Source organism: Tamandua tetradactyla, chromosome 17, assembly GCF_023851605.1.
Source record: "Tamandua tetradactyla isolate mTamTet1 chromosome 17, mTamTet1.pri, whole genome shotgun sequence".
In the NCBI taxonomy this organism is placed as follows: Eukaryota; Metazoa; Chordata; class Mammalia; order Pilosa; family Myrmecophagidae; genus Tamandua; species Tamandua tetradactyla.
The window spans coordinates 62,383,926-62,407,456 of record NC_135343.1 but is presented as its reverse complement, the minus strand read 5'-3'; the positions used below and the strand labels follow the sequence as shown (position 1 = coordinate 62,407,456).

The 23,531-nt window shown below is 38.3% G+C and overlaps 1 protein-coding gene across 2 annotated transcripts in view; it reads left to right on the top strand.

The window, feature by feature from the left end:
* The window catches only part of EIF2AK3 (eukaryotic translation initiation factor 2 alpha kinase 3), a 99,312-nt gene that overhangs the window by 63,736 nt on the left and 12,045 nt on the right, over positions 1–23,531 (top strand). For both annotated transcript variants that reach the window (XM_077134880.1, XM_077134881.1), the window contains 2 exons: positions 275–1,055; positions 5,636–5,803. In XM_077134880.1, the coding sequence (XP_076990995.1) occupies positions 275–1,055; positions 5,636–5,803 (949 nt within the window). The remainder of the gene's footprint in view (positions 1–274; positions 1,056–5,635; positions 5,804–23,531) is intronic.

The window sequence follows — 23,531 nt, the reverse complement described above, 5'->3', positions numbered from 1 at the left end:
GATTTGTACAGAAGACCCTGGCTGCTCCAGCATGACAGTCCCAGATAACTCTTTCAAGTATAAAATTATCCCTTCAAATTTAATGTTTTTTAGAACAAATGGATAGAATGTACTTTATTTGTCTCATATAGCATGTATTTATTTAATCTGTATGTTGTTTGTCATTTGGTAACTGGTTTTATTATATTTGAAGCTTTTTAAAAAAAGAGTACAATTAAAGTAATTTCATCAACATGTATTCACTGTCATACCTCTCTATTTCTCCCGCTTTTAGCACAGACTGGCCACTCAGTTCTCCTAGCCCAATGGATGCACCATCAGTGAAAATACGCAGAATGGATCCTTTCTCTACAAAAGAGCATATTGAAATTATAGCTCCATCACCTGAAAGAAGTGGGTCTTTTTCTGTAGGGATTTCCTGTGGCCAGACAAGTTCATCTGAGAGCCAGTTCTCTCCACTGGAATTCTCAGGAATTGACCATGGAGACATCAGTGGGTCAGAGGATCCAGCTTACAACCTCCAGGACAGTTGCCATACAGACTGCGATACAGAAGAGGGTACTATAGATGGCAGCTGTGAGAGGCACTCCTTTGAACTTTGTCCTTCGGAAGCTTCTCCTCGTGTACGGTCAAGGGAGAGAACCTCCTCTTCTATAATATTTGAAGATTCTGGCTGTGATAATGCATCCAGCAGAGAAGAGCTCAAAACCAAGAGACTGCATTTTGTAAATCATTATGCTAATAAACTAAATGGTTTCAAGCATTCCAGTAGCAAATCTTCCTCTGAAGCTTCTTTGTCTACTTCTCCTTCAAGACCAACCACTTTAAGTTTAGATCTTACTAAGAACACTGCTGAAAAACTCCAGCCCAGTTCACCGAAGGTGTATCTTTACATTCAGATGCAACTTTGCAGAAAGGAAAACCTTAAAGACTGGATGAGTAAGCGATGTACCATCGAGGAAAGAGAGAGAATCATGTGTCTGCACATCTTCCTGCAGATAGCAGAGGCAGTAGAGTTTTTGCACAGTAAAGGACTTATGCACAGGGACCTCAAGGTTGGTATTCGGAGACCATCATACAGGAATTTCTGTTGGGTATTTTATGATCAGAGTGGTACTTGCAGTTCTCAATTTTTAGATGAAGAACCCCTAAGAGCAGAGGAGAGTAAAGGCATCAGGTTGCAGAAGTCTGGAAGGGTAAACCAAAGGGGTCTGCTGCAAAAATAAGAAGCCTATGTTGTGAAAACTTGAGGCAGATAGCTCATTCTTCTCTATTGTGTACTGATTGTTATTTTACCATAAAAAGAATTCTCGAAGGGGCACGGGTTCAGTGGTAGAATACTCCCCTTTCATGTAGGAGACCTGGGTTCGATTCCCAGACCAGGCGCCCCCGAAAAAAAGAATTCCCAACCTACCTTGTAAAGAAGAAAAGAAAGAAAAAAAATCCACCATAATTAGATATCCCTGATTTTTCCTTTGGCTTTGAGTAACTGTGAAAGGAGTACCCCTACGTCCCTGAAATAGCATGGCAGAAGGAGCTCATGTTGGAAGGTGAGACATGTATTCCTGAATTGGGGCAAATCATGTAACAGCTCCATGCTTTTTCCCCTGTTCCTGAACTGTTTAGATTTTGTGGAGGAAATGGGAAGCTAGATGAAGAAAGATAGTAAATGGTTGCTCATATAATTGTTTTAGAGTCTAAAATTTTTTATTCCATTTTAAATATATGCAAAACTAAATATTGCAGCAATACAATATACTCAATTGTGTACAATTCTTACAAAAATACGTAGATTTCTTTAGTAAGTATTTTAGAAAATAAGTATATGAAACTTTTATTTACCTGCTTTCGGATATATTCTGTATATTCATAGCAGTTGTCAACAAATAGGTAGGGAATGTATATTTTTCTGATAGAAATAGTTCAGAGATACATTCTTGATAGATTTGAACCTGTTTTAAGTATTTTCAGTTTCATTTTATATAACCACACACTTTGTTTCAGGTTCCGCATTTGCTTGCTATTTTTGCAAAAATTATTTTCTTCTAAAATCAGCAGTAGGTTTTTTAAATCCTTGAATGTATTTTAAGGGTTTGGGAATACAAGGATAAAAATGAGAAATAATTGCTATTTTCCAATTAATTAATGTTAGTTATAGCTGTAAAAATCAAATGTGAAAGGAATTGATGTACCCCGCATACTGAGTTGTAAGAAAAAAAGAAACATAGTGGCTAGCTGCTAACTGGGTATAAGGTACAGCACTAAGCATCATAGGAGCACTAAAAATCAAAATGTGAAAGGAATTGACATACTCCGTCTACTGAGTTATAAGAAAAAAAGAAACAGAGGCTAACTGCTGACTGGGTATAAGGTACTACACTAAGCATCACATACCCCACCCTTAACCTCTAGGAGGTGACTTGGAGGGAGGAGGAAAAACAAACACATAAGTGACTCTATTGAAAAATAGAGTATTGAGATGAGTAATGCTCCAGACTAGGGCAGAGAGGAAAAGGGGAAGGTAGCATTTACAAAACTGCTGTCCAAGGAAAAATACAATGTGAGCGACAAATGTGATTTGTGACATATGCCATTTTTAATTTTATTTAGCCACATTATAAAAAGTTAAATAAAACAGATAAAATTTAAAAAGAAAAATAGAGTATTAAAATAAGAGAAAACAAAAGTGCTTGGGAAGTGAGACTATATAGATAACTTAGTTCTGTCTTGAGGGAGTAGAAGACTAAAATGTTTTGGTAAGTCTTGTCCTGTCGTGAATTATTCAGAACATTTTGTTCAGAACCGGTCTCACCACTACTGAAAAAGGAGTTTCCTGAAATACATCAGGTCTCTTTTGAGGGCCGTGAAGCACCCTACTGTTAGTCCTCTGATATGTCAGTGATTTTGATGTGGACCCAAACAGTTTGCCAGGAATTACTCTGCACTAAATGAGAAGTCAGAGTTGAATTGTTTTTTTTTGGAAGGGAAAAGACAACTTCTAGGAGGCTAGACCTCCCTACCCTGAAAGAGTAATGGTGTTTAGGTTTGAATATGATAAACTTCACCATTTGATGAAAAGCAGTTAACCAAGGTACATGTTCTTCTCCTCAACACTTGTTATACACAGCAAATGCCAAGTTGAAAGGCAATATAATTATGTTTTCACTAATAATAGATATTCTTCTGTTGATTTTATAATATAAATGAGATATTGGGCAATATTTGTCTAATGCTACAATGTTGTCTAAAGATTTTTCTTCTTTGTGTATGTTTCTCATACACAATTTTCTATTTCAAAAAATTAACTTTCTCTTTAGTTTTTCTAAAACTCAAAAATTTCTCTTTCTTTCTAAAAACGAATGTTTTTTAACGCTTTCTATTTTGCGGAGAAACATACCTTCAAGATTTTTATTCCCATTTGGAAAAGCTAGCTTTATTACATTCTGACCTAAGTCTCTGATGTCAATGTTTAACTATCTAGCTCTCCCCCACTTTTGTATTTTGGTCATGTTTTTACCCTCAGTGTTCTCAGGCTGCTACCTCTCCAAGCTGACTTCTAGTATTTTATTCTCCCCGTTCTAGCTATAGTGGTCTTCTTTTTTGGTTCCTAAAATATAGTGTCCTCAAAGAATCTGGTATTTCTCCATAATTCTCATCATATCTGTATTTAACCTTTGGTTTCCATGGACAGGAACTGTGTTTTGCTCTTGCTTATATCCTGAGTACATGCCTGACACGTCCTAGATGCTCATTTTGTTTTATTTTCAATTTCCTTCTGTTTACAACCAAAAATGTTTATACTAGTTTAAGCAGAGAAGGAAACCTACTAGGCACATTTCACTGAATTTTCCTGGATTCAGGTAAAGCTTTATCTAGGTCAACTGATGTGACCAGAACCTGGTTTCTCTTCCTGCCAACCTCTTGGTTTAAGCAGAGAAAGAAACGTACTAGGCACATTTCACTGAACTTTCCTGGATTCAAGTAAAGCTTTATCTAGGATAACTGATGTGACCAGAACTTGGTTTCTCTCCCTGCCACCTCTTGTTTCATTTTTCAGGCAGGCTTTCCCATCATGGTTTTGGGATTAGCTGCCTACAATTTTCAGTGCTGCCTATTTTTTCTTTTAAGTCTTTTGGAGATCGTGAGGCTGGGAGAAAAGTATTTCTTTCATTCACTACTGAGCAAAAGTCCTGGGTTTTATTCTAATTGATAAACTAAAGACCATCTCTAAACCAGTCTCCTGGCCAGGAGATCTGATTATGTTGATTAGCTTAGGGAACCCCTGGAGCCAGGTTGACTTCCACACAAGTGTAATGTTGCTCCATAGTCAGGAAGAAGGAATTTTACAAAGACAAGTCAAGATACTTTGGTGGAAGCAGAGGGGCATAGAGGCTAGAGAGCGAAGAAGCTCTCTAGTATGGTGTTCGGTAAATAGCAACTAACACTAGATAGGCAAAGGGAGGAAAGATGAAATTCCAGGTAGCTTAATCTGTTATCATCTCTGGTAACACAGATGATTTGGGGGAGAGCTGCAGATTATCATAGATTTGATTTATACGCAATGATTTAATTGCTTCAAGGTCAAAATTGTTTAATAGTATTGTGGAGTTGGGGAATAAAATGTTATTTCGCAGTATTTGAACCTTGATTGAAATTCAACTTCATGAGCTAATTGGCTTCCTTTTTCCTCTCTCTAGGTTTTTAAATGGTGATCATACTATAGTGGTGGGAGAGGAAGCTTTGAAGGGAGGGTGGTGTATTTCATGTGGGCACTTTGGGTTGAGGAGGTGATGAGGTGTTTCTTTAGATATATATTAAAATAGTTCCATATGAGATGAGAGTTTGGAACTTAGGACAGAGGTCTGAGAATCAATAAAGACTTGGGAGCATGTGAATATTGGAAGAGGCAGATATAATATTAGTTAAGAGCTCTTATTCCCTTTGTCTACTCCCCCCTCTCAGACACAAATCAGATCATCAATCTGTTTCATTTATTCATCAAAATTAGTGATTAGCCACTACAAGGCAAGAACTGCATTGAATGCTGGACCTGTGGCAGTGACCAGAAGACCAAGTCCTGTTCTCATGGAGTCAGACTGCCTGGGTTTGAATCCCTGCTCCACCATGCATTAGCTGGGTCACCTTGGGCAATTTATATAACATCTCTGGGCCTCAGTCTCTGCATCTGTAGTATGGGAACTAATGGTACTCATCTCCTAGGGTGATGAATGAGTTAGTAGTAAACTGCTTAGAACAATGCATGGCAAATCATTAGGGCCATGTTTTTTAGCTATTATTGTTCCTGTTATCGTTATCATTATCATAATTATAATAGCCTACGCAGGCAGAGTTAATGGAATAAGAAGGTTAAGTACATTGAACCTCAGGGACTATGGATCTCTAAGGGTTTAAGTAGATGCTTGGTATATGCTAGTTCTGTTCATTACCCTTCCTTTCTTCCCTCACAGTATGTCACTGAGATTTTTATTTTTACATTAGCCCACTTAAAAGAGAAACATGCTTGAGAATATCTGTTTTCTTGTATTTGCTTTCCATTGTTATTTAAATAATTCTCTTCATCATCTCTCCTTCTCTGTAGACACCTACCATAATTTTTTCTGCTTTCTCTTTCTAGCCTTCAAACATATTCTTTACGCTGGATGATGTGGTCAAGGTTGGAGACTTTGGGTTAGTGACTGCAATGGACCAGGACGAAGAGGAGCAGGCGGTTCTGACCCCAATGCCAGCCTATGCTCGGCACACGGGACAAGTGGGGACCAAACTGTATATGAGCCCAGAGCAGGTGGGTTTTCTGTTTTCCTTCTAAAGAAAAGCATGGCAGTAAGGTAGCTGTTCCTGATGACTCTTATTAAAATACCTAATAACATAGATATACAAACAAGAAAAACTGCAAGTCATGTTCCACAGGCAACACAACAGGGGTACAATTTCTGCTACCTGAACTAGTGGGTCACAGAAATGGCATACAGCGCAACTCATGCTCTGAACTGGAACCTGACACCAACCAGAAATTTAGAAACTCTGAGTGTCCCCCTTCCAACTTAACTCCAGGCCACATGTGACCTTGTGTGAATTAGGTAGGACCCATTAGCAGAGCCAGCTGGAGCCTGAGGTTCTGCACCATACTGAGCTACCCTCTATAGCACTTTTTAGGTGACTTCCAGCCTATACAATGCAGGAAATAAAAATAGAAAGGCCAAGATCTATTCCTTCTAGAATGCTCTGTCTCCAAAGGAAAAACATAAACAGGGCAGGGACCCGAAGAGCGGTGGGAGGAGCACTTCATGGAAATGCGTTCCCTTTTTCCCTTTGCCCTGTTCAGAGCAGTATACCCAGCCATCACCAGGGTAACTGTGTTCACAAGCTTCTATTTGCATAGGTCAGTGGATCTCAAACCTTTTGGTCTCAGTACATATTTACACTGGTAAAAATTATTGTGAACCCTACCTAAAGAGTTTTTCTTATGGACTTTTTTTTTTTTAACATTTTTTATTGTATAGTATAACATATACAAAGCAAAGAAATAAAAAAGCAATAGTTTTCAAGGTACTCTTCAAGTGGCTACAGGATAGATCCCAGAGTTTGTCATGGGCTACGATACGATCCTCTCATATTTTTCCTTCTAGCTGCTCCGGAATGTAGGAGGTTAGAAGACTTAAATACTTTTTTATCATCACGATCAACTTTTTTTTCCTTCTTTTTTTTTTCTGTGAACAATAACGTGTATATATATATATATATATAAAAGCTATAAATTTCAAAGCACAGTGCCACAATTAGTTGTAGAACATATTTCAGACTTTGGCATAGGTTACAATTTCACAATTTTAGGTGTTTACTTCTAGCTGCTCTAAAATACTGGAGACTAAAAGAGATATCAATTTAATGATTCACTATTCATATTCATTTGTTAAGTCCTGTTTTCTATATATAATTCCACCATCACTTTTGATCTTTTCATACCTCTCTTTAGGGGTTGTTTAGGCTATGAAAATTCTAAATTTTTGATATTAGAAGGGTCTGTCATTAATATGGGGTAGGGAGATGAAACTATCTGATGTTCTGGAGAGGGTGGCTAGGTTTTAGGACTTACCTGGGCCAGGGACCCATCTGGAAGTTGTAGATTTCTGGAAAGTTACTCTAGTGCATGGAACCCTTGTAGAATCTTATATATTGCACTTCTTTTCTCCTTTTTGGTCAGAATGTAATTGTTGATCCCATGGTGTCAGGTCTGGATTCATCCCTGGTAGTCATCTCTCACGTCGCCACAGAGACTTTCAACCCTGTATGTCATGTCCCACATACAGGGAAGGGCAATGATTTCACTTGCAGAATTGAGCTTAGGAAGACTGAGGCCACATCTGAGCAACAACAGAGGTCCTCCAGAAGCAACTCTTAGACGTGTCTATAGTAGTCTAAGCTTCTCTGCTACCAACATAAGCTTCACAAGAGTAGTAAGCCTCATGATCAAGGGCATGGCCTATTGATTTGGGTATCCCTAATGTTTGACACATTATCAGGGGATTCCCTGATGGTAAGGTTTAATAGTACTTTGCCAATACTTTTTGATTATCTGCTTAATATACTCTAGGATGTTTCCGGGCATTACTGTAATCTATACAGGATTAGAGGACCTCTTTCTTATTCTGTGCTCCCTGTTTCAATTGTTGAAATGAGCTATACAGACAGGTTGAATTAGATTATACACTACAAAAAAATTTCAGTTCCAGATCACATAAATCTTTCTTCTATTGGTCTACACTTTAGAGTATGTGTGGTTCTAAAATATAGACACTGTCTTCGTTACCCCTGTGTACTGAATTACTTTAATTCCAACCTGTTCGGCTTCGTTCTTATCTCTAAATATCAGGTTATATATAGAAGACAGCCTCTCAGAATCCAAAAATGATAATCACCACTCCAGACTTAATGTGTCTGCTCTAAAAGCTTGCAATCTAGGCTCCTGTTTTCTAATAAGCATTTTCTTAAGGTGACCATACCATTCTTGGTCTTTTGTTTCTGGCTTACTTTGTCTCACCAAATGTCCCACATGTTCATTCACATCGTTGCATGCCTCACAACATTGTTCCTTTTTGTGGCAGCACAACCTTCGTTCATAAGTATACACTATGGTTCACCAATCTACTTTTCCGTCAGTGCATCCTTCAGCCACCTGCATTCATCGGGCATCATGTAGAGGGCCCAATGTCCACAGTCCATCTACATTCTCAATTTTACATAATTTCATTGCTCCCAAGAGACAGAAAACCAGTGAACACACGCTCTCCAAATAGGAAATCTAAACCTAAATCCTCTTAACTCATGTCCCTTACCCCATCATTTACCTCTGCTGTTGCTGTGGTAGTGCTGATGGTTTCCTTTTGAGCATAGCTCATAGCATGCAATAGCAATTTTCCGTAAACACTCTTTATACAAGAATCATACCTTTGAAGTAATTCTTGGGAGAACTCATTCATATTTCTAGTGTGAGTTAGTGGGATACGTAGGTCTATATAACCCCTTTCAATCTTGTTCATCTTCAATATGGTAATATTACTTTAGACCCATTAGAGAATCACCTTCACTTCTATCTATTCCCTTACATTGAAGTTCAACCTCATTAGCTAACGGTTCACCCATCTCTAGCTTCTGTGTATCTCTAAGTCCCCTATCTTCTGTTTTATAAGCCTCTGATTATACCTTTATGCTGGTCAAAAACGTTGACACATACAGTATCTATCCTTTTGTGTCTGGCTGACTTCACTCAGCATTATGTTCTCAAGGCTCGTCCATCTTGTCATGTGCTTCAGGACGTCATTTTGTCTTACTGCTGCATAATATTCCATTGTGTGTATATACCACATTTTGTTGATCCACTCATCTGTTGATGGGTATTTGGTTTGTTCTTTTGGCAATTGTGAATAACGCTGCTATGAACACTGGTGTGCACATGTCTCTTTGTGTGGTTGCTTTCAGCTGTTCTGGGTATGTACCAAGTACTGCTATTGCTTGTTCATAGGGCAACTCAATATTTAGTTTCTTAAGTAACTGCCAATCAGTCTTCCATAGGGCTGCACCATTATACATTCCTACCAGTGGTGCATAAGTTTCCTGGTTTCTCCACATCCTCTCCAACATTTATAGTTTCCTGTTTGTTTAATAGCAGCCATTCTTTTTTTATTATTATTATTAATTAACAGAAAAAAAGAAATTAACCCAACATTTAGAAATCATACCATTCTACATATGCAATCAGTAATTCTTAACATCATAACATAGATGCATGATCATTGTTTCTTAGTACATTTGCATCGGTTTAGAAGAACTAGCAACACAACAGAAAAAGATATAGAATGTTAATATAGAGAAAAAATAAAAGTAATAATAATAGTAAAAAAAAAAAAAACCTATAACTCAGATGCAGCTTCATTCAGTGTTTTAACATGATTACTTTACAATTAGGAATTATTGTGCTGTCCATTTTTGAGTTTTTGTGTCTAGTCCTGTTGCACAATCTGTATCCCTTCAGCTCCAATTACCCATTATCTTACCCTGTTTCTAACTCCTGCTGGACTCTATTACCAATGACATATTCCAAATTTATTCTGGAATGTCGGTTCACATCAGTGGGACCATACAGTATTTGTCCTTTAGTTTTTGGCTAGACTCACTCAGCATAATGTTCTCTAGGTCCATCCATGTTATTACATGCTTCATAAGTTTATCCTGTCTTAAAGCTGCATAATATTCCATCGTATGTATATACCACAGTTTGTTTAGCCACTCGTCTGTTGATGGACATTTTGGCTGTTTCCATCTCTTTGCAATTGTAAATAACGCTGCTATAAACAGTGGTGTGCAAATGTCCGTTTGTGTCTTTGCCCTTAAGTCTTTTGAGTAGATTCCCAGCAATGGTATTGCTGGGTCGTATGGCAATTCTGTATTCAGCTTTTTGAGGAACCACCAAACTGCCTTCCACAGTGGTTGCACCATTTGACATTCCCACCAACAGTGGATAAGTGTGCCTCTTTCTCCGGATCCTCTCCAGCACTTGTCATTTTCTGTTTTGTTGATAATGGCCATTCTGGTGGGTGTGAGATGATATCTCATTGTGGTTTTGATTTGCATTTCTCTAATGGCAAGGGACATTGAGCATCTCTTCTTGTGCCTTTTGGCCATTTGTATTTCCTCTTCTGATAGGTGTCTGTTCAAGTCTTTTTCCCATTTTGTAATTGGGTTGGCTGTCTTTTTGTTGTTGAGTTGAACAATCTCTTTATAAATTCTGGATACTAGACCTTTATCTGATATGTCATTTCCAAATATTGTCTCCCATTGTGTAGGCTGTCTTTCTACTTTCTTGATGAAGTTCTTTGATGCACAAAAGTGTTTAATTTTGAGAAGCTCCCATTTATTTATTTCCTTCTTCAGTGCTCTTGCTTTAGGTGTAAGGTCCATAAAACCGCCTCCAATTGTAAGTTTCATAAGATATCTCCCAACATTTTCCTGTAACTGTTTTATGGTCTTAGACCTAATGTTTAGATCTTTGATCCATTTTGAGTTAACTTTTGTATGGGTGTGAGAGATGGGTCTTCTTTCATTCTTTTGCATATGGATATACAGTTCTCTAGGCACCATTTATTGAAGAGACTGTTCTTTCCCAGGTGAGTTGGCTTGACTGCCTTATCAAAGATCAAATGTCCATAGATGAGAGGGTCTATATCTGAGCACTCTATTCGATTCCTTTGGTCGATATATCTATCTTTATGCCAATACCATGCTGTTTTGACCACTGTGGCTTCATAATATGCCTTAAAGTCCGGCAGCGCGAGACCTCCAGCTTCGTTTTTTTTCCTCAAGATGTTTTTAGCAATTCGGGGCACCCTGCCCTTCCAGATAAATTTGCTTATTGGTTTTTCTATTTCTGAAAAATAAGTTGTTGGGATTTTGATTGGTATTGCATTGAATCTGTAAATCAATTTAGGTAGGATTGACAGCTTAACTATATTTAGTCTTCCAATCCATGAACACGGTATGCCCTTCCATCTATTTAGGTCTTCTGTGATTTCTTTTAACAGTTTTTTGTACTTTTCTTTATATAGGTTTTTTGTCTCTTTAGTTAAATTTATTCCTAGGTATTTTATTCTTTTAGTTGCAATTGTAAATGGGATTCGTTTCTTGATTTCCCCCTCAGCTTGTTCATTACTAGTGTATAGAAATGCTACAGATTTTTGAATGTTGATCTTGTAACCTGCTACTTTGCTGTACTCATTTATTAGCTCTAGTAGTTTTGTTGTGATTTTTCCGGGTTTTCGATGTATAGTATCATATCGTCTGCAAACAGTGATAGTTTTACTTCTTCCTTTCCAATTTTGATGCCTTGTATTTCTTTTTCTTGTCTAATTGCTCTGGCTAGAACCTCCAACACAATGTTGAATAATAGTGGTGATGGTGGACATCCTTGTTTTGTTCCTGATCTTAGGGGGAAAGTTTTCAATTTTTCCCCATTGAGGATGATATTAGCTGTGGGTTTTTCATATATTCCCTCTATCATTTTAAGGAAGTTCCCTTGTATTCCTATCCTTTGAAGTGTTTTCAACAGGAAAGGATGTTGAATCTTGTCAAATGCCTTCTCTGCATCAATTGAGATGATCATGTGATTTTTCTGCTTTGATTTGTTGATATGGTGCATTACATTAATTGATTTTCTTATGTTGAACCATCCTTGCATACCTGGGATGAATCCTACTTGGTCATGATGTATAATTCTTTTAATGTGTTGTTGGATACGATTTGCTAGAATTTTATTGAAGATTTTTGCATCTATATTCATTAGAGAGATTGGCCTGTAGTTTTCTTTTTTTGTAATATCTTTGCCTGGTTTTGGTATGAGGGTGATGTTGGCTTCATAGAATGAATTAGGTAGTTTTCCCTCCACTTCAATTTTTTTGAAGAGTTTAAGGAGAATTGGTACTAATTCTTTCTGGAATGTTTGGTAGAATTCACATGTGAAGCCATCTGGTCCTGGACTTTTCTTTTTAGGAAGCTTTTGAATGACTAATTCAATTTCTTTACTTGTGATTGGTTTGTTGAGGTCATCTATTTCTTCTTGAGTCAAAATTGGTTGTTCATGTCTTTCCAGGAACCCGTCCATTTCATCTAAATTGTTGTATTTATTAGCGTAAAGTTGTTCATAGTATCCTGTTATTACCTCCTTTATTTCTGTGAGGTCAGTAGTTATGTCTCCTCTTCCATTTCTGATCTTATTTATTTGCATCCTCTCTCTTCTTCTTTTTGTCAGTCTTGCTAAGGGCCCATCAATCTTATTGATTTTCTCATAGAACCAACTTCTGGTCTTATTGATTTTCTCTATTGTTTTCATGTTTTCAATTTCATTTATTTATGCTCTAATCTTCGTTATTTCTTTCCTTTTGCTTGCTTTGGGATTAGTTTGCTGTTCTTTCTCCAGTTCTTCCAAGTGGACAGTTAATTCCTGCATTTTTGCCTTTTCTTCTTTTCTGATATAGGCATTTAGGGCAATAAATTTTCCTCTTAGCACTGCCTTTGCTGCGTCCCATAAGTTTTGATATGTTGTGTTTTCATTTTCATTCGCCTCGAGGTATTTACTAATTTCTCTTGTAATTTCTTCCTTGACCCACTTGTTGTTTAAGAGTGTGTTGTTGAGCCTCCACGTATTTGTGAATTTTCTGGCACTCTGCCTATTATTGATTTCCAACTTCATTCCTTTATGATCCGAGAAAGTGTTGTGTATGATTTCAATCTCTTTAAATTTTTTAAGACTTGCTTTGTGACCCAGCGTATGGTCTATCTTTGAGAATGATCCATGAGCACTTGAGAAAAAGGTGTATCCTGCTGTTGTGGGATGTAATGTCCTGTAAGTGTCTGTTAAGTCTAGCTCATTTATAGTGATATTCAGATTCTCTATTTCTTTATTGATCCTCTGTCTAGATGTTCTGTCCATTGATGAGAGTGGTGAATTGAAGTCTCCAACTATTATGGTATATGTGTCTATTTCCCTTTTCAGTGTTTGCAGTGTATTCCTCACGTATTTTGGGGCATTCTGGTTCGGTGCGTAAATATTTATGATTGTTATGTCTTCTTGTTTAATTGTTCCTTTTATTAGTATATAGTGTCCTTCTTTGTCTCTTTCAACTGTTTTACATTTGAAGTCTAATTTGTTGGATATTAGTATAGCCACTCCTGCTCTTTTCTGGTTGTTATTTGCATGAAATATCTTTTCCCAACCTTTCACTTTCAACCTATGTTTATCTTTGGGTCTAAGATGTGTTTCCTGTAGACAGCATATAGAAGGATCCTGTTTTTTAATCCATTCTGCCAGTCTATGTCTTTTGATTGGGGAATTCAGTCCATTAACATTTAGTATTGGGGAATTCAGTCCATTAACATTTAGAGTTATTACTGTTTGGATAATATTTTCCTCTACCATTTTGCCTTTTGTATTATATATATATCATATCTGACTTTCCTTCTTTCTACACTCTTCTCCATATCTCTCTCTTCTGTCTTTTCGTATCTGACTCTAGTGCTCCCTTTAGTATTTCTTGCAGAGCTGGTCTCTTGGTCACAAATTCTCTCAGTGACTTTTTGTCTGAGAATGTTTTAATTTCTCCCTCATTTTTGAAGGACAATTTTGCTGGATATAGGAGTCTTGGTTGGCAGTTTTTCTCTTTTAGTAATTTAAATATATCATCCCACTGTCTTCTAGCTTCCATGGTTTCTGCTGAGAAATCTACACATAGTCTTATTGGGTTTCCCTTGTATGTGATGGATTGTTTTTCTCTTGCTGCTTTCAAGATCCTCTCTTTCTCTTTGACCTCTGACATTCTAACTAGTAAGTGTCTTGGAGAATGCGTATTTGGGTCTAATCTTTTTGCGGTGCGCTGCACTTCTTGGATCTGTAATTTTAGGTCTTTCATAAGAGTTGGGAAATTTTCAGTGATAATTTCTTCCATTAGTTTTTCTTCTCCTTTTCCCTTCTCTTCTCCTTCTGGGACACCCACAACGCGTATATTTGTGCGGTTCATATTGTCCTTGAGTTCCCTGATACCCTGTTCAAATTTTTCCATTCTTTTCCCGATAGTTTCTGTTTCTTTTTGGAATTCAGATGTTCCATCCTCCAAATCACTAATTCTATCTTCTGTCTCTTTAAATCTATCATTGTAGGTATCCATTATTTTTTCCATCTTTTCTACTTTATCCTTCACTTCCATAAGTTCTGTGATTTGCTTTTTCAGTTTTTCTATTTCTTCTTTTTGTTCAGCCCATGTCTTCTTCATGTCCTCCCTCAATTTATCGATTTCATTTTTGAAGAGGTTTTCCATTTCTGTTCGTATATTCAGCATTAGTTGTCTCAGCTCCTGTATCTCATTTGAACTATTGGTTTGTTCCTTTGACTGGGCCATATTTTCAATTTTCTGAGCGTGATCCGTTATCTTCTGCTGGTGTCTGGGCATTTAGTCAGATTTCCCTGGGTGTTGGACCCAACAGTTTGTAAGATTTTTCTGTGAAATCTCTGGGTTCTGTTTTTCTTATCCTGCCCAGTAGGTGGCGCTCGTGGCACACGTTTGTCTGCGGGTCCCACCAGTAAGAGGTGCTGTGGGTCCTTTAACTTTGGAAAACTCTCACCCTGGGGAAGGTTCGCCAGCCGAAGCGGCTTGGAAGAGTGCCAGCCGGCCCGGGGGTCCGAACGTGGGGAGGGTCGCCGGCTGCCGCAACCCGGGAGAGCACCCGTCCGAATATCCTAGTCGGCCCGGGGCACCACACGAGGCGGGAGGGCGCCAGCTGCCGCGACCCGGGAGAACACTGTTCCCAGCCGGACCGGCGAATCACGTGTTTGGAAGGGACCCCCCCGGTCACTGTTCTCCGGGACCTGGGGATTTCCGATCCAATTCTCTCGGTCCGGGGGGGGCGCGCGTGGTGGAGGCGCCAGCCACCGCGCTTTGAGGGGGCCGCCTGCCCAATTCTGCCAGCTGGCCCAGGAAGGAGAAGGGGAGGGACTCCGGCCGCTTGCTGCCCCGCCCGGGGAAGCCCACGCCCCTGGCATTCTCACTGGAGCGGGTTCTCCCAGCCAGTCAGCCATTCCAGGGTGGGGTACGCTGTCTTTTTGATCTCTGTCATGGCTCCGGGAGGTGTTCTGTATCGTTTCTACTCCCCTAGTAGCTGTTCTGGAGGAGGAAAGGTGAGGATGGCAAGGCTGTCGAGGACGGTGGCGGAGGAGCCGGTGAAGGCGGAAGAGGGCACGGTCGTGGTTGGAGAGCCGCTGGAGTAGGAGGAGAAAGGGAAGGATAAGATGGCGGATGGAGAGCCACCGGAGCAGAAGGGGAAAGAGAAGGGCAAGATGGCGGCGGGAGCGCCGGCAGAGAAGGGGGAAGAGGAGGGCTAGATGGCGGCGGGAGCGCCTGTGGAGAAGGGGGAAGAGGAGGGCTAGATGGCGGCGGGAGCGCCTGTGGAGAAGGGGGAAGAGGAGGGCTAGATGGCGGCGGGAGCGCCTCCCACAGAGAAAGAGGAAGAGGAGGGCTAGATGGCGGTGGGAGCACCGGTGGAGAAAGAGGAAGAGGAGGGCTAGATGGCGGCGGGAGCGCCGGCGGAGAAGGGGAAAGAGGAGGGCTAGATGGCGGCGGGAGCGCCTCCGGCGGAGAAAACAGCAGCCATTCTTATAGGCGTAAAGTGGTATCTCCTGGTAGCCTTGATCTGCATTTCCTTTATAGCCAGTGAAAATGAGCATTTCTTCATGTGCTTTTAAGCCATCTGTATTTGCTCTTCAGAAAATGCCTATTTATATCTTTAGCCCATTTATAATTGGATTGTTTGTTCTTTGGTTGTTGAGCTGTATGATTTCTTTGTATATACAGGAAATCAAACCTTTGTCTGATATGTGATTTCCAAATATTTTCTCCCATTGAGTTGGCTGCCTCATCACCTTTTTGACAAAAGTCTTTTGAGGAACAGAAGCATTTGATTTTGAGGAGTTCTTATTTATCTATGTTTTCTTTTGTTGCTTGTGCTTTGAGTGTAAAGTTTAGGAAACTACCTCCTATTACTAGGTCTTGAGATGTTTCCCTACATTTTCTTCTAGAAGCTTTATGTTGCTAGTTCTTATATTTAGGTGTTTGATCCACTTTGAGTTAATTTTTGTGTTGGGTGTAAGATAGGGGTCCTCTTTCATTTTCTTGGCTATTGATACCCAGTTCTTCCATGCCCAATTATTGAAAAGATTATTTGGTCCCAGTTCAGAGAATTTGGGGGCCTTGTCAAAAATCAGTTGACCATAGATTTAGTGGTCTTTTTCTGCACTCTTGATTCTATTCCATTGGTTAGTGCTTCTGTCTTTGTGTCAGTACCATGCTATTTTGACCACTGTGGCTTTATAATAGGTTTTAAAGTCTGCAAGTGTTAATCCTCCCACTTCATTCTTCTTTTTTAGGATGCTTTTAGCTAGTCAGGATCTCTTTCCCATCCAGATGAATTTGGTAGTTAGCTTTTCCAAATCTTCAAACTATGTTGTTGAAATTTTAATTGGTACTGTGTTGAATCTGTGTATTGATTTGGAGAGAATTGCCATCTTAACTATATTTAGCCTGCCTATCCGTAAGCAGGGAATATCATTCCACCTATTTAGATCTCCTTTGATTTCTTTTAGCAATGTTAGCAGTTTTCTATGTACAAGTCCTTTACGTCCCTAGTTAAGTGCATTCGTAAGTATTTGATTCTTTTAGTTGCTATTTTGAATGGAAGTTTTTCCTTAATTGACTCCTCAGCTGGGTCACTCCTTGTGTATAGAAATGTTACGGATTTTTGCACATTAATTTTATATCCCACCACCTTGCTGAATTTGTTTATTAGCTCAAATAACTTTGCTGTAGATTTCTCAGGATCTTCCAAGTATAATACCGTATCATCTGCAAATAATGAGAGTTTTACTTCTTCCTTTCCAATCTGGATGCCTTTTATTCCTTTGTCCTGATTGCTCTAACTAGAACTTCTAGCACAATGTTGAATAATAGTGGTGACAGTGGGCTTCCTTGTCTTATACCTGATCTTAGGCAGAAGGCTTTCAGTCTCTCCATTGAGTTCGATGCTGGCTGTTGGTTTTTCCTATATTCCCTTTATCATGTTGAGGTAGTTACCTTTGATTCCTATCTTTTGGAGTGTTTTTATCAGAAAAGAATGCTGAATTTTGTAGAATGCTCTTTCAGCATCAATTGAGATGATCATGTGATTTTTCCCTTTGGATTTGTTAATGTGCTGTATTACATTAGTTGATTTTCTTGTGTTGAACCATCCTTGCATTCCTGATATAAACCCCACTTGGTCATGGTGTATAATTCTTTTAATGTGCTGTTGGATTCAATTTGCTGATATTTTGTTGAGAATGTTTGCATCTGTCTTCCTTAGGGAGATTGGCCTGTAGTTTTCCTTTCTTATAGCATCTTTACCCAGTTTTTGGTATTAAAATGATATTAACTTCATTAAATAAGTTAAGTAGAGTTCCTTTTTCCTCAATTTTTTGGAACAGTTTGAGGAGGATTGGTATTAGTTCTTTCTGGAATGTTTAATAAAATTTCCCTGTGAAGCCATCAGGCCTTGGACTTTTCTTTGTAGGAAGATTTTTGATGGCTGTTGAATCTCTTTACTTGAATTGGTTTGTTGAGATCTTCTATTTCTTCCTGAGTCAGTGTAGCTTGTTTGTGTGTCTCCAGGAATTTGTCCATTTCATCTACATTGTCTAGTTTGTTGGTGTATAATTGTTCATAGTATCCTCTTATGATTTCTTTTATTTCTTCAGGGTCTGTGGTAACACACCCCTTCTCATTTCTCATTTTGTTTATTTGCATCCTCTCTTTTTCTTTGTCAGTTTGCTAGTAGCCCATCAATTTTATTTATTTTCTCAAAGAACCAACTTTTGGTTTTATTGATTTTTTCTGTTGTTCGTTTGTTCTCCCATTTATTTATCTCTGCTTCAATCTTTGTTATTTCTCTTCTCCTGTTTGCTTTGGGGTTAGTTTGCTGTTAAACTAGCACATCTCCAGATGTGCTATTAAGTTCTCAATATTTGCTCTTTCTTGTGTTTTAATATAAGCCTTTTAGGCAATAAATTTCCCTCTCAGCACAGCCTTTGCCTCATCCCATGAGTTTTAAGTTGTGTTCTCATTTTCATTCATCTCCAAATAGCTACTGATTTGTCTAGCAATTTCTTCTTTGACCCACTGGTTGTTTAAGAGTGTGTCATTTAATCTCCATATATTTGTGAATATTCTCATTCTTTGGTGGTTATTGAGATCCAGCTTCATCCCATTGTTATCAGAGAAAGTGTTTTGATTATAAAGAGTTGATTTGTGCCCCAGCAAATGATCTATCCTGGAGAATGTTCTGTGAGGACTAGAGAAGAATGTATAACTTTGTGCTTTGGGGTACAATGACCTATATTTGTCTGTTAGGTCTAATTCATTTATCAAGTTGTTTAACTTCTCTGTTTCCTTGTTGATCTTCTGTCTGGCTGTTCTATCTATAGAGGAGAGTGGTATGTTGAAGTCTCCTACTGTTATTGTTGAGACATCTATCACTCCCTTCAGTTTTGCCAATGTCTGTCTCATGTGCTGTGGTGCTCCTTGATTGGAAGCATAAATATTTATGATTGTTATATCTTCTCGGTGAACTGACCCTTTAATTAGCATATAGTGTCCTTCTTTGTCTCTCATGATGTCTTTACATTTAAAGTCTATTTTGTCTGATATTAGTACAGCTCCTCTTGCTTTCTTTTGATTACAACCTTTGTGGAAAATCTTTTTCCATCCTTTCACTTTCTATCTATTTGTATCCTTGTGTCTAAGAGGAGTCTCTTATAAGCAACATATAGCTGGATTATGTTTCTTAATCCATTCTGCCAATCTGTATCTTTTCATTGGTAAGATTAGTCCATTAACATTCAAAGTTATTACTGAAAAGGCGTTTTTTGATTCCACCATCTTATTTTTTTTATTTTATTTGTCAGATCTATATATTCTTTTCCCTCTTTCTCTTTGTGTTCTTTAAATTACGTTTAGTGGTAATCTTCAATTCTGTGCCCTCCTCCAGACCTCTCTCTCCTGCCTTTTTTTTTCAGCTGGCAAAACTCCTTTTAGTATTTCTTGTAGGGCTGGTCTCTTGTTGACAAATTCTTTCAGAACTTCATCGTCTGTGAAAAGTTTAATCTCACCCTCAGTTTTTTTTTTTTTTTTTAAAGGAAAGACAGAGAGAAGGAAGGAAGGATAGAAGGAAGGAAGGAAGGAAGAAAGGGAAACATTTCCAAACATTTTCTTGCTTTATTGTATTTTGTTTTTCCGTTTTTGTTACATGGGCTGGGGCCGGGAATCGAACCGAGGTCCTCCGGCATAGCAGGCAAGCACTTTGCCCGCTGAGCCACCGCGGCCCACCCTCACCCTCAGTTTTGAAGGACAGTTGGCTGGGTACAGAATTCTTGGCTGGAAGTCTTTCTCTTTCAGGTTCTTGAATATATCATACCTGCCTTCTCGCCTCTAGGCTACTAGTTGAGTAGTCTGAACTCAGTCTTATTTGTTGTTCTAGTTTGCTAGCTGCCAGAATGCAATATACCAGAAAAGGAACGGCTTTTAAAAAGGGGGAATTTAATCATGCTAGTTTACAGTTCTAAGGCTGAGAAAATGTCCCAATTAAAACAAGTCTATAGAAATGTCCAACCTGAGGCATTTCTGGGAAAGATACCTTGGTTCAAAAAGGCCAATGAAGTTCAGGGTTTCTCTCTCAAGTGAGAAGGCCAATGACAAACACAGTCAGAGTTTCTCCATCTGGAAAGGCACATGGTGAACACAGTCAGGGTTCCTCTCTCATCTGGAAGGACACATGGTGAACACAGCATCATCTGCTAGCTTCTTCTCCTGGCTTCCTGTTTCATGAAGCTTCCCTGGAGACATTTTCCTTCTTCATCTTCAAACGTCACTGACTGGTGGACTCTGCTTCTCATGGCTATGTCATTCTACTCTCCTCTCCCTGAATCTCTCTTTCTCCAAGATGTTTCCTCTTTTATAGGACTTCAGAAACTAATCAAGACCCACCCAAATGGATGGAGACATGTCGTCACGTAATCCAGTTTAACAAACAATCTTGATCTCATACATACCATATTGAATAAGGATTATTCTGCCTTTATGAAATGGGATTTTGATTAAAACATGGCTTTCCTAGGGTCCATCCATCCTTTCAAACCAGCACATTTGTTTTCCCTGGTATGTAGTAGATTACTTTTCTCTTGCCGCTTTGAGGATTTTCTGCTTCTCTTCAGCATTTGACAGACTAATTAGTAGGTGCCTTGGGGAAGGCCTATTTGGATTTATTGTTTGAAGTTCATGGGGCTTCTTTGACTTGTATATTTATGTCCTTTATAAGGGTTGGGAAGTTTTCCCCCATTATATCCTCAACTACTCTTCCTAGCCCTTTACTCCTCTCTTCTCCTTCTGGGACACCAATCATTCTTCTTTTTGAACCCTTTGTTTTGTCTGTCATTTACCTGAGTTCCCATTCAGTTCTTTCCATCTTTTTTGCCATTTGCTGTTTTGCGTCTTCAAAGTCAATTCTGTCCTCTGTATCACTTATTCTTTCTTCAGTCTCTTCAAGTCTGGTGTTGTGTACCTTTAGTATGTTTATTTGGTCAACAGGGTCTTTAATCTCTGTGAGTTCCACTATTTTTCTAATACTCTTTCAAATTCCTCTTTGTGCTCTTCTACTGTCTTCTTGATCTCCTTTATGTTATTTGCCGTCCCACTTATTTTATTAAGTAGAGTTGTATGAACATCTCTGATTAGTTGTTTCAACATCTGTGTCTCCTCTGGTGTTTTAATTTGGTCATTAGGCCGGGCTATATCTGTCTTCATTGTGATATGCTTAGTAATCTGCTGCTGCCTTCGTTGCATGTAAATATCTTGATTGATTTACTTCGGGAGTTGATTTCTTTCAGTAGTCTAAGGACTTGTGTTTGCAGGATGGTTGTACAGCAGGGAGCAGGGCACGGGGTGGAATAGTCAGTATGGTGATTTGTTTCAGGGCAGGTATGGGCACAGGTTTGAGATGTTACACTGGTGCTTGTGAACATGGGTGACCAGCAGCCAGGGAGGTTGTAGTTGTGGCGTGCACTGGTCTGGGAGGCGTAACTCTGGTGTGTGCTAGTCTAAGGTTCGGGGCCCTTTGTGTGCATGCTAGAACTGTGTCTCCCTTATGGACTTTTATCTATCGATATTTGCCATTTTAGAAATTAAAATTGAGAAATTTGTATTTTATTAATTTCATTAAAAATAACAATATCAAACCGACTCCATCTTAATATATTTTTATGAAAAATATTTTCCAAAAAAATGAGTGAGAAGAGTGGCATTTCTTTACATTTTTACAAATCTTTAATATCTGATTTATATAAAAGAACCGGATTCACATATCTGCTACTGTATTCAGTCTGTTGCAATATGTTGCTTTGGTTGAAGTATGTGAAAGAAATCTGTCTTTACACAGACATGTATTTGGAAGGAGGGGTATATACTTTCTAGGTCATTGTAGGTTATCTCTGATACTATATCAAAATTCAACAGTAATTTCTTAAAAGTGATTTGCACTGTTGAATGTGAAACCACATTAGTGAACATTTTGTACTATTACATTAATATCTTTGGTCCATTTTGTACTTTGAATGATTCTCTTACCAGTTTGTGGTTTTATAGCATTGTGCATTGGTTGTTTGGAAACTATTGGTTCCCTGAGTTATGCTTTTGGAAAAGCTGTCACATTTCATTATACAATAGAAGTTATACTGATTAGTATCACTGTGCATTTTGTCAGAAAAGGCTTTAATATTGGACTTTTATCAGGTTCATAGTGATGAATAAAATTTTCCAAAATTCAAATTTTCACTTGAAAGCTCACCTTTTATCTACAAATACTGTCCATTTGCCTTAAAGTGCCATCCTTACTTTATCTTTAAGAAATATGAATCAGATACCCAAATTTAAACAACCATGGATTATAGGCAGCCATTATGTCAAGTCAAAATGGTATTGCATGTAAAGAGCAAGCATTGCATGAATCCTTTTTCTTGAGACAACCACTATAGTTTGGAATAGAATAGAGATACTTTTTGAATACTTACCATTTTGTCATATTAGAAAGATATAATACTTAAGAGTCAGGGTTTACTCTCTCAGCCAACAAACAAGCAAACTCATTGCCCTCCCCCTCTCTCCGTGGAACATGACTCCCAGGGGTGTCTACCTTACTGGCAATGTGGCACAAAAATCCTAGAATGAGCTGGGACTCAGCACCAAGGGATTGAGAACACCTTCTCGACCAAAAGGGGGAAGAGAGAAGAAATGAGACAACATGAAGTGTCAATGACTGAGAGATTCCAAACAGAGTCGAGAGGTTATCCTGGAGGTTATTCTTACGCATTAAATAGAAATCACCTTTTGAGTTCAGGCATAACAGAGAGGCTGGAGGAAAATGCCTGAAAATGTAGAGCTATGTTCCAGTAGCCATGTTTCTTGAAGATGATTGTATAATGATATAGCTTTCGCAATGTGACTGTGTGATTGTGAAAACCTTCTGTCTGATGCTTCTTGCATCTACGTTATGGACAGATGCATAAAACATACAGATTAAAAATAAATAAATAATAAGGGGAACAAATGTTAAAATAAACTTAGTAGATTGAAATGCTAGTGATCAAGGAAAGGGAAGGGTAAGGAGTATGGTATGTATCAATTTTTTTTCTATTTTCTCTTTATTTCTTTTTATGAATTGATCCAAATGTTCTAAGAAATTATCATGATGATGAATATACAATGATATGATGAAAAAAAAAGAATGTTCATATTGTATGTTGATTGGTTTTATTAGTAAAAATTGAAAAAAAGAATTTCCAAACATAATTAAGTAATAAAGTCCATAAAGTATTACTGAAAAAAAAAAAGACTCAGGATTTACTAGGACTAATCATTTTTACTGCATGAGCAAGGACATTTTAAGTAAAGCTGTCTTCATGTATGCTAATGACCAGCAATGCAGATATCAATATAGTGAAAAAACAACTACCAATTTAGTACTATTATGGGATTATGAAAATAGTCTTGACCTTGTAGAGTCCCTTTGGGGGTTTCAGGATCCCCATGGTCCATGGACCACACTCTGAGAACCCCTGGGCTAGCTTTGGAAGGGTTTATCAGAGACTAGTAAGTATCTCCTTTGAGGAGGGGGAGTTTATTCTGCTATTGTGCAGTACCCTTTTATACTTTTTGAATTGTTTGCAATATTCAAGTATTTCTCTTTCATATTTAAAATTTTCTTTTTGTTATTTTAATTTTTAAAGACTTTTAAAGGAATCCTATACTTAGATATCTTGAATTTCAAAGGTAAAGAAAATACATTCTAAGTATTTAGATATAAAAAACAGTTATGGTCTAAGGACTTATTTTCTA